Below are 11,546 nucleotides of genomic sequence, written 5' to 3'. Positions count from 1 at the left end.
TTTTTTTTGGTTGCAGCCGTCATTGTTGTTTGGCGGGTCCGGGCTGGGGATTCTAACCCGCCACCTTAGGTGTACGTGGCTGGCGACTTAGCCGGTTGAGCTATAGGCGCCGAACCCAGCACACTATTTTTTAGAGACAAAGTCTCACTCTTGCTCAGGCTGGTCTCAAACTCCTGAGCCAGACAATCCACCTGCCTTGGCCTCCAGAGTGCTAGGATTATAGGCATGAGCCACCATGCTGACCTCAAACAGTTCTTGAGTATTACTAAGTACTAGGCACTGGGCTAGGTGCTTTGCTTGCATATGCCACAGAATCCTAATAAAAACCCTATGAGACAGGTGTATTAATCTCTCCATTTTATGGATGAAGAAGAACATCACAGAGCTGAGATTTTGTGTGAGCTCTGAACTGTATTCAGGTATTAATAACAAGAACCCAAAATGGCAGCAGGCTGAACAAGACAGAGCCATATGATGCCTTCATGTTGTCATCAATGGCCTACAATCCCTATATTTTTGTTTTGTCATCCTTAGTGTGTGGCTAGGGTGACCAGATTTTAACATCGGTAACTCGGGACAACATGGTGGGGGCGGGGCGGGGGGGCCCAGAGGAGGGGCCGGGCAGGGGACTGGGCAGGGCAGGGCAGGGCCTGACAACAATGCAAACTTTGATAAGCAGTTCTTGATAATCACTTCTCAGCAATTATTTGTTATTATTACAGTTTAACATTATAAAATTAACAAAAATAATATAAAACTCATATTCTGGCAAAACCCCCACATGGCAGCAAAAAACTGTATATTCCCTTCTTGTTCTCCTGCTGGTTCATGCATTCTTTCCAAAAATCAGGACTTTTTTAAAACGCCGTGGGACGCGGGACAAATTGTTGAAAAGCGGGACTGTCCCACCAAAAGTGGGAAGTCTGGTCACCCTATGTGTGGCTTATATTCCAAGAGTGCCATGTAGTCACAATATAGCTGCCACAGTTCCAGCCATCACATATGCATTCCAAGCAGGAAGACAGTAGAGTAGGAAAAAAGATCTTGCTAGTGAAGTCAGCTAGCTTAAAAGTTCTCTTCCAGGGCCAGGCACAGTGGGTCATGTTTGTAATCTTTACACTCTAGAAGGCTAAGGCAGCATGAGCTCAAGTTTGAGACCAACCTGAGCAAGAGCAAAATCCCTCCCCTAAAAATAACTGGGCACTGTGGTGGGTGCCTATAATCCCAGCTACTCAGGAGGGTGAGGTAAGAGGATCTCTTAAGCCCAGAGACTGAGGTTGCCAGAAGCTATGACGCCATGGCACCCGGGGTAACAAAGTGAGACTCTGTCTCAAAAAAAAAAATTATTTTCCAGAAGTCTCAGCCCATGACTTCTGTATTTATATGTCTTTGCCCATCTGATTGGATGAGAAGTTTGAAAATATAACTTTTGGGGCAGCACCTATGGCTTAATGAGTAGGGCGCCAGCCCCATATATTGAGGGTGGCAGGTTCAAACCCAACCCCGGCCAAACTGCAATAAAAAGTAGTTGGGCATTGTGGCAGGCACCTGTAGTACCAGGGAAGTGGAGACAAGAGAATCACCTAAGCCCAAGAGCTGGAGGTTGCTGTGAGCTGTGATGCCATATCACTCTACCGAGGGCAACAGAGTGAGACTCTGTCTCTAAAAAAAAAAAAAAAAGTAACTTTCAGCTGGTCACATTGCTACCCTAAATACAATCAAGGATTTTTTTTATTGTTGTTGTTTTTGTTTTTTTTGGAGGCAGAGTCTCATTATGTCACCCTCAGTAGAGTGGCATCACAGCTCACAGCAACCTCCAACTCTTGGGCTTTAGTGATTCTCTTGCCTCTGTCTCCCAAGTAGCTGAGACTACAGGCACCTGCCACAACCCCCAGCTATTTTTGGTTGCAGTTGTCATTATTGTTTAGCAGGCATGGGCTGGGCTCGAACCCACCAGCCTTGGTATATGTGGCCAGCTCCCTACTCATTGAGCTACGGATGCCAAGCCAGGGTTTTGTTATTAACGTATAAGGGGAGAATGGATAGCAGATATCTGGCAATGATACGAACTCAAGAGAGTTTGACTATAAAGTCCTGTTCTAATCTAGCAGTTCCTGGCCTGGGAATCGCGCTCCTGGGTCTTTTCCCTTCCCTTCTTTGTGCTTTATTTGAGTCCTTGGCATATACCTGGTAGACATTCTCTGTTTGGCCACTGGATGGCAGCAAAGCACATGCTGCCCCTTGAGGGCTGAGGCTCAGAAACATCTCCCAGGCTCCTTTTCAGGTCCAAGGGAACACCCCCGAAGTTGGGCACATGTTTACAGTCCCATATAGGCTCAGGGGACCACCTAGAGTCTAGAATCTTATTGGGGTTGAGACAAAATGACTTCTGACTTGCAAATTGGGGTTTTAGAGAGGCTACCCAGGCAACTCCAAACATCCCCCCCTACCTCTGCCTCAAGCCCTCCCATTAACTTTTCATTTCTTGGCTTCAGCATGACTTCCGGGGGCTTTTCATATGCAAATACTCTAATCAGGAGAATTTGTCTTAATAGAAGTAGGTTAAAAAAATGTTTCTTAGCCCCTGCTAAAAATCACTTCCACCTGCTCCATCTTGGAAACCTTTTATATACCTCCATTTCGTCATCTCCTTCCCACTGGGAGAAGTGGTGGGACCAGTTCCATAATGGGAGGGTTTTGCATAATAGTTAAACCACCAGACCCTGGGAGCCTGGGTATGATGCTCACAAAAGTCACTCCCTAACCATGTGACTTTGAGATAGCCTCTCTGAGCCTGTTTACTCATTTGTAAAATGGGGATGATAATCGTATCTACTTCTTATGGCCACAAAGTTTGGATAAAATCATGCATGTACACACGTGGCACACCGCAGCACAGAGAGCAATAAATGGTAGCAAAATTATTGTTGTTTATTTTGTAAGTCAGAAAAACTCAAATCACCATTACTCTGTTACTAAATCATGGCCAAAGTTAAGAGTTGAGCTCAAGGTCAGGTGCCTAGATGTACCCAGTACAGGGAAGCTGAACACAAGTTCACTTTTCTTCTCTGACCTCAATATTCCTCATCCGAAAACTGGGCTAATTGTGAGGCTGAGATTAAACGATTCATATAAAATGCCTGGAATATTTTAGGAGCTGGACATGTATTGCCACATTAGGTTGACCACTGACCTCCTTATAAAAAATTAATACTGAGACTTAAAAACCTATGTGATCTTTTAATGTATCTTTAGAGAGGGCAGCTCTTGCAGTCATATGAGGAATTTGCAGCTCTGGGAACAGAATGTTTCAGCAGCCTGACAGAGGAAGCCTCCTGATGTAGTGGTTGAGAGACTGAGTTCAAATCCTACTTTCTCTCTCCAGACCCTCGGTTTCTTCATCTGCAAAATGAGAGTGTGGACAGGGCTGACCTCTTGGGAGCATTATTTGGGACAGTACAAGCGATATCTGCTCTGGGGAACAGAGCCAGGTCTTCGAGGGCCATGTTTACCTTTGCAAGCTGAGAATTCAGCGGCACAGGCAGGGACCAGCTGAAAAGCACAGCATTTCTCAGCCCCAGTTGCTTATCACAATCACCTAGGAGGCTTTGAAATCCCCTGATGTCCAAGTGTCACTCAGACCAAGTCTGAACCTCTGAGGGTGAGGTGTGGGTTTCCAGGGGATATCAGTGTGGAGCCAAGGTAGAAATCCAAGAGACCGGAGGAGGTTCTCAAACTTCCCCGTGCCTTTCCTCCATGCCTTGGGACCACCTGGAGGCTTGTGAAAAACTCTGATTCAGTGGGTCTGGTCTGGGGCCCCAAAATGTGCTTTTCTCACAAGTTCTAGCTCAGCAGTTCTCAATCTGTGGGTTGCAACCCACAGGAACTGTATTAAAGGGCTGCCACAGCTTTGGAAGGATGAGAACCACTGTTCTAGGTGAAGCTGATACTGCCTGTCCTGGGATCACACATGGAGAACCGCTGGGCTAGGGCAGTATATTTTAAACTATGAATGATGACATCCATTAATTTTTTTAAAAGTAAGCTAATAGGCCAGGTACAGAGGCTCGTGCTTGTAATCCCAGCCCTTTGGGAGGCCAAGGCAGGTGGATTGGTGGATCACTTGAGGCCAAGAGTTTAAATCAGCCTGGGCAAGATAGCTAGGATTCCCCTATCTCTATAAAAGATTAACAAAAACATAGCCAGGCATGGAGGCACACCTGGTAGCTACTCAGGAGGCTGAGGCAGGAAGATCCCTGGAGCCCAGGAATTCAAGGCTGTGGTGAGCTATAATGATGCCACTGTACTGCAGCCTGGGTAGCAGAGTGAGACCCTGGTCTCAAAAAAAAAAAAAAAAAAATGAGATAGAACAGAATAGAAAAGAAACAATTAGGGCATGTAATAAGAATATTCACTTTTGAAACTTTAATTTTGTTTTGATAATGTATATAATATGCACACATATGTATATATGTTTGTATGTGGTGAGCTGTGACATATCTCTTCCTGTGGGCCATTTTTTATAAATGAGTCAACAGCTTTTATTTATTTGTTTATTTATTTATTTATTTATTTTTGTCATCCTTGGTAGAGTGCCATGGCATCCTAGCTCACAGCAACCTCAAACTCTTGGGCTCAAGTGATTCTCTTGCCTCAGTCTCCCAAGAAGCTGGGACTACAGGTGCCTGCCATGATGTCCAGCTATTATTAGAGACAAGGTCTCCCTCAGGCTAGTCTTGAACCTGTGAGCTCAGGCAATCCAGCTGCCTTGGCCTCCCAGAGTGCTAGGATTATAGGCTTGAGCCACCACGCCCCGCCTGAGTCAACAGCTTTTTAAAAATGTTATTATTCAGTACACCTGTAGATACACATACACATATGTAAGTGAAACAAAACTTACAGTAACCAATATTTATCCTTATGACCCTTAATGCACAGTAGTATTTCTCTTCCTTTCTTTACTGTTCTATTTTATTTCATTTTTTTGAAAATATGATAGAAGCTCATTAAGTTGATCTCACGCACCTCTGAGAAGTTTGAAAATCTGCAGTTTGGAGACCCTAGCTCCTAAGGATCCCCTGAGTCCCTTTCCGTTGAATGTCTTCCAAGGGGGATGACCCATGCTGGGAATTGGGTTCTGCCACCAGGAAAAACTGAGGAAGACCACAGAAGAGGCAGACACGTATGAGAGGAAAACCAAGGAGATCAATAGGACCCTGGAGCATCTCAAGAACTCGGTGGAGAAGCTGTTTAAGAAGATAAACTGTGACGCCACCAAGATCCTGGTACAGTTGGGGGAGACAGGGAAAGTCACCGACAACAACCTTGCTCAGTATTTTGGTGAGTCAAGCTGGGGCCAGTTAGACTTGGGACCTGCCCTCAGATCTCAGTTTGACTGTCCTCTCTCCTACAAGGCCTCCTTCCTCTGTCTCTGTCCCCTCTGAAGCTGTCCCCTCACCACTATTGTTACCTCTCATGGCCATCCTGTTATTTGTCTCTTTGTAGATAGCTTGCCCTGTCCAAATGTATAAGGTTCCTGGAATCTGACAGCAAGTTTCAGATGCAAATATTTTTGGTCCCTGATTTTTAGACAGTTGAACAGTGTGAGGTTTATTTTTTGAAAAAATCCCAAAATCTAAATCCGAATCTAGTAGATATGGAATTCAGATAATGAACCTCTGGATAGTGAAGGATGCCTGTATTTCTCTGTTCTCTTGTCTTTTTTTTTTTTTTTTTTGAGACAGATCCTCAAGCTGTCCCCCTGAGTAGAGTCCCATGGCATCACAGCTCACAGTAACCTCCAACTCCTGGGCTCAAGCGAGTCTCCTGCCTCAGCCTCCCAAGTAGCTGGGACCATAGGCGCCCGCCACAACGCCTGGCCATTTTTTGGTTGCAGCCATCATTGTTGTTTGGCGGGCCCGGGCTAGATTCGAACCCGCCACCTTGGGTGTATGTGGCTGGAGCCTTAGCCACTTGAGCCACAGGCACTGAGCCTGTTCTCTTGTTTAACTTGTCTTTTTCTCCATCTCAACATACACAAATGAAGCTTCTTTAGGGCCAGGACTGCATCTTTGTTGCTCTTGTTGTTATTGTTTTGTTTTTCTTGCATCCTTGGCATCAGTACAGTACATGGCTAATCATTGATGAATGGATGAACGAATGAATGAAGAAGTGACTCTGGTGACTGCACAGAGCTATGGAAACACAGTGAGAAGGGCAGCTCTCCTGAAGAAGGCAGGTCAGGGAAATATTCCTGCAGGTCGTGAGACCTGACTTGAAGCTTAAAATACCAGGAAGAGTTACTCAGGGAAGGCTGTAGGGAAGAACATTCTAGGACTAAGGAGTAGTACGAGTAAAGACCCGGAGGCCTGAAACAGAAAGCTTTAGAGAAAAGCTTCTATAATAGTTTAAGGCAGGGCTGCCCCAGCTTCCAGTTTTAAGTGTAACCCAGTTCCTCTCAACCTTCTTTTCATTACCACCCTTCTCCCTCAAGGAGCCTTTCTATTTTTTCCTAATTGTCCCTCCTCATGAGATTTGAATCCTGCAGGCTGTCCTGTATATATACCCGTGCTCCGTACATGAAGGAGTCAGATTTTTGCCTCCCCAAGTATCACATTTCACCTCCTAAGAGTGAAATCCCCTTGAGAATGTTTGGCACAACCCAGGTGAAAACCTGGTCCTTGTAGGAGCCCATGACCTTCCCTCTGTACTTCCTGTTCCTTTTCTTCCTGTCCAGCGGGGACAGGACCCCAGGCCCACAGGATGCCATCTCTTGGCAGCCATCTGGTCCTGCTTCTTGTTTTGCAGCCGTCATTGAAAAGAAGACCAATGACCTGCTGCTGTTGGAGTCCTACAGGCGGGTCCTGGATGTGGAGGGGTCTGAGACTGATGTCCCAACAACTTTTGTCAACCCTTTCTGGGGCGGCTCTTCCCTCCTCAAGCCCCCAGAACCCATCAAGGTCACTCCTCCCATCCTTGGGCCTGACTCCTTCAGTGACAAGTTGGATGATGGTGAGTTTTCTTTCTCCTCATTGATGCAGGGTGCTGTAAACCTGTGCCTTCAGGGCTGGGGATACTGTATCCCAGTACTTGAGAGGGTCTACAGTGTTGGCCTCAGTCTCCCTATCTTGATGGGCCCTCATGGGCCCATCAGCTCCCTTGGATACCATCTTGGCTGCGGCAAGGGTGCAAGGGTGACCTGGCCAAAGATCTCAGAGTTTAGTTATCCTGTGTATTTTCTTTTTAATCTTATTGTTTTTATTTTTTATTTTTGCTTTCAACTTATCTTACTTTGAAGTTTTTTTTTGTTTTTTGTTTTTACTTCTTCCTCCTGTAGTGTTCTCTTGCCCCCCATGTAGCTGGGATCACAAGGTCCGGCTGTCTTGTTGCTGTTGTTGTAGAGACAGGGTCTAACTTTGCCTCAGGCTGGTCTTGAACTCAGCTGAGCTCAGGCGATCCACCCACCTTGATCTCCCACAGCGCTGGGACTACAGGCATTAGCCACCACGCCCAGCCTAAATCTTATTGTTTTAAAAGAACCTTGCACTATCTGAATTTTGCAAACTGGCAAGTATGTCAGAGAGAGAGAGGTGGGGAGTGGGGGATAGATGAGGAGGAAAGTTGAGAGGAGCTGAGAGCAAGGGAAGGAGGGAGGCAACTAGAATATATATATAGAAACAGAGAGGACATATAAGCCAACTGTTAGAGCAGATATTTCTGGATGGTGGCTTGCAGAGAACTTTGCATTTCTAAGTTAGACAATTCTGTATTGTTTAGCATTTTCTTATACAATGATGTTGCATGACTTTAGTAATCAGAAAAAAATCACGTTTTGAAAGGCTGCCCCCACTTCTCTGAGCAGCATTTCAAGTGTTCCCAGGATGGAGAGAGCCCCCCAGCACACATAGACCACGTACGCAGCTCCACCCAGTACAATTCCCTTAGCCCTTTGGTGTTTCCTAAAAGGGCAGGGCTCAGAATGGGGTAGGGTGGGGCACAGCTGCTGGTAAAGCTATCCTCACAAGATAATGTCTTCACTTGTGTTCAAAAGAATGTTGGTAAATGTGTATTCTCCTAGCCCCCTGTCTCCTATGGCCTGCAGGTATGAATTAGAAGAGGGGCTGCTTTGGGGTAGATTAATTAGGAAAAGGGGCCCCCTCTGAATAGGCATGGTTTCAAAGTCAAGTGGGGCTAGATTTTAGCCCATCCATTTACCTCTTTTCTCTGTGTGTCCTTGTGCAGTGCACACCCTAGACAACTGTATATGGTGGCCCTATGTCCTTTATATTACACCAACATCCTTTGCATCCTTGTCTGGGGGGAAAAGCTGTCATTGTCTGGGCATCCCAGAGAAGTACATTTCTGTCTACTCTCCCCCTCCCATTTCCCCTGAAAATGTTCACAACTCTACTCTCAGCACTGTACAGGGATATCAAACCAGGCTTGGGCATCCTTGCCTTGGGCAACCATGAACAAGACAAAAGACTCAGTCTCTGGGAAGGAAGCCCTAGTACTAGGCTTGATTTCCAGACACCTTACACAATCTCCTCTTGGTACAGTTGACCAGCCGCTAGACCACAACAGTCTTCGGCAGCTGGTGGTCGACAATTACACTTTGAAGGAGACTCGTAAGGACATACGCTTTGACAGTCTGCCTGCAGAAAAGGCGGATGACGTGAGGTCCAAGAAGAAGTTAATGGTGTGAGATGATGGAGCTGCATTTATACCATAACCAGAAATAATAAATGTTTTGTTCAATAACCTCAGTGCCTTTTCACGCTCATTGCCAAAGCCTGGGGTACTGGGAGCCACCTTAGGGATGGCAGCTAAAAGCAAGAGCTGTAGGGCTCAAAAATAGTCATAGGAGGCAAGAATTGTGTGACCCCTGAGAACTTTCGAGATGGTGACTGGCACAGGTCACCCTTTATCAGGGTCCACCAGATAATGCAGGGACGAGCTGAGTGTAGGGGCTACATTGGAGCCAAAATGTTGATCTGGAGACCCCAGAATCACATGGGGTGTGGTAAACACAGGCAGGCAGGCACTATAGAGCCTCTGTGTGTGTCACTGTCTCTGTGTCTTCTGTGGGTGAGTGTGTCACTGAAGAGCGTCTTGCCCTGAGCCACAATCTGCCTCCCCAGGAGCTCCAGGTGTCAGGTTTGTGGCCAGGTCTTCCTGGGAACATATGGGAGGCTGCAGGGCTGTGGGTCATCACAGGATGAGAGTCATACTGGGTCATAAGCATGGGGGCCCTGACTCTCTGGGTCCCTGCCCACCCAGCTTACTTTGAAAGGGGCCCCAATTGGCAGCAATATTGAAGGCTTAACCCTTAGTGCCTCCTGAAGGTTATATGTGTTGTTATCTAGAGCCTTGAAGACTTTCTTGGTTCTGGCTCTTCCGGCCCCCCACCTCCTTCCTTCCTTCCTTCCTTCCTTCTTTTCTTCCTTCCTTCCATGTGACCCCGGCTCCACTCCCACACCCAGTTCCAGCTCCTTTTTCCCAGCAAGGCATTAACTTGGGCTGTATTCTAGGTTATCAGGATTCTCTTGAAAGCTCAGAGTGCCCGATGTCCCCTTTCTACTTCTTGGTTTTCCTTTGGGGGATGTCTCTGCCCACCTGCCAGGTATGTGGTTTGGGAGGGAGCAGATTTCAGCCCCAGCATGAGGGTTGGTCATGTGTTCCAGTCACAGCATCCCTAGTGACTGGCATGTGTTAGCTCTGATAGCAGAGAGACCCCAGGAAGCTCTCTTCTGATATTTGCGTTGGGCTCTTTCCACTAGGATTGCTGAGAGGTTAGAAGGGAGCCAAGAGCTGCTGGAAGTCTTTTTGCTATCAATGAGAGCACAGCAACATGAACAAAAGCAGAGCAGTAGAGAGGCCACGTTTGAACTTCTGGATGCAGCTGTGCCTGAAGCCCTTAAACTTCTCAGTTATATGAATCAATTTGTTTCTTAAGTTGGGATTCTTGTAGCCATTATAGACCTGAATGCTTCAGCCATGATTTTGGTCACTTAAAATCAAGGATTCATTCATACCCAGGCCTAGACCCTAGAGAGGGTCTAGAAATCAGAACCCACCCTGAAATTTGCCAGGAAAGGAGTACAGACAGCTTCTGCTTTATCTGAAACTCGAAATCAACTTCTTGTGATTAGCAGATGTGATTTTTGTTAAAAGAGGCATATTCTTAGGATGAGTGTGAGGCTATCTTCTTTACTGTGGGGCCCATGTTGACATACCTATGGGAGAAACATCCTGATAGTGTGCCAAAGGAAAGGATGTCATGGATGCTAGACCCTAGACATGATTAAACTTGTTGGAAGAGAGGGCTGTTGTCATCTAAGTTAACATTCCAGAAAATGTCCTCCAGATACACAGTTCTGAGTGGCTGCAAAGGTCTATTTTAAATAAAGAGTTACTAAGATTCAACAAGAGTAATGATAGCAGGGTCATCTCTAGCTTATCTGCTATTTTTGCTTTTCTTACTCAAGGGGTTTGTCCCTGTCAGAGGATCATCATGACCACATATACAACCTCTTGTTTATTTGAACATGGGCTCTGGGTGGATTTTCATCTACAATATGTGTGACCACATGGTATCTCCAAAGTATAAGCCACCCAAATTGCAAAGAAAGTAGCGGTGGATCACTGGGGGCAAGTACATGGCTAATAGGCCAGAGGTAAAGCAGAGAGAGAGGAGGGCAGAGCCTGCCCGACAAAGATGAGCCCAGGGCGGGGTGGTTATCCTGTTTTAGTCCTTCTCTTCTCCATGGGTGATGATGTGCACCAGGTTTTTATAGTCCAAGTTGCCAGTCACATCAGGGGGGAAGGCAGTGAACATCTGGTCAACCTGCAATCAACCAACAAGTTGTGCTCAGGATGAGGGGAGGAGAACCATGGGGGCAGAGCCAAGTGGAGAGGCAGCTGGAGCAGGGGGAGTGTGGGGATGGCCACTCAGAGCCCCTCCAGGGAAAGACTTGTTTCCTAAGGTCATACTCTATTGGGGGCAGCCAACAGCGACCTCATCAGTGTGAGTGTACACAGGCCCAGCCACATTTTCCAACCTGGGACTTCTCAGAAGGACTATGCCAGCCCCTCACTTTCTGGGGTATCGGCCATGGCTATCTTTGAGCCCAAACCCTGGTTCAATGTCTCCCTCCATTCACTCCTCGTCCCCTGCCTTCCTTCCCCAGGCACTGATTCCAAGGGCCCTCCCAAGTAAATGTCCTGCAAGGATGTCCTAGAAACCTAGCCTTTGACCAGGGTAAAGCAGGGATCATGAATTCACGTGTTCCAAGGGGGCTGGACAGTTTATGTAAGGGAGAAAGATGGGCCTGGTGGTTACTGTGGCTAAATGGAGACACATGGCCCATATTCAGAGGTCACAGCTGCTCGGGGCCAGCTACACATGGCCACATGGGCAAGGAGGTCAGAAATCTAGATTTTTTTTCCCATGCAGTTTCCCCATTTAAAAAGTATTGGCTAGTTATTAAAAATATATATATATAACATATACTAAAATAATATATAATATAATAGCATTATATTAT

At 46.4% G+C, this 11,546-nt stretch overlaps 2 protein-coding genes across 2 annotated transcripts in view; one reads left to right on the top strand and one right to left on the bottom strand.

Annotated features, from left to right (window-relative positions):
• Positions 1-8,704, top strand: part of CCDC63 (coiled-coil domain containing 63) — a 33,510-nt gene extending 24,806 nt beyond the window's left edge. The window contains exons 9-11 of the mRNA XM_003796044.3: positions 5,148-5,340; positions 6,808-7,011; positions 8,559-8,704. Of these exons, the coding sequence (XP_003796092.1) occupies positions 5,148-5,340; positions 6,808-7,011; positions 8,559-8,704 (543 nt within the window). The remainder of the gene's footprint in view (positions 1-5,147; positions 5,341-6,807; positions 7,012-8,558) is intronic.
• A 1,980-nt stretch (positions 8,705-10,684) lies between these two features.
• MYL2 (myosin light chain 2) overlaps positions 10,685-11,546 on the bottom strand; it is a 9,022-nt gene continuing 8,160 nt past the window's right edge. The window contains exon 7 of the mRNA XM_003795990.3: positions 10,685-10,846. Coding sequence (XP_003796038.1) covers positions 10,748-10,846 — 99 coding nt within the window. The 3' untranslated portion in view covers positions 10,685-10,747. The remainder of the gene's footprint in view (positions 10,847-11,546) is intronic.

This window comes from Otolemur garnettii, unplaced genomic scaffold (assembly GCF_000181295.1).
Source record: "Otolemur garnettii isolate 467f Iridium unplaced genomic scaffold, OtoGar3 scaffold00099, whole genome shotgun sequence".
NCBI lineage: Eukaryota > Metazoa > Chordata > Mammalia > Primates > Galagidae > Otolemur > Otolemur garnettii.
This window is presented reverse-complemented; position numbering and strand designations above follow the sequence as displayed.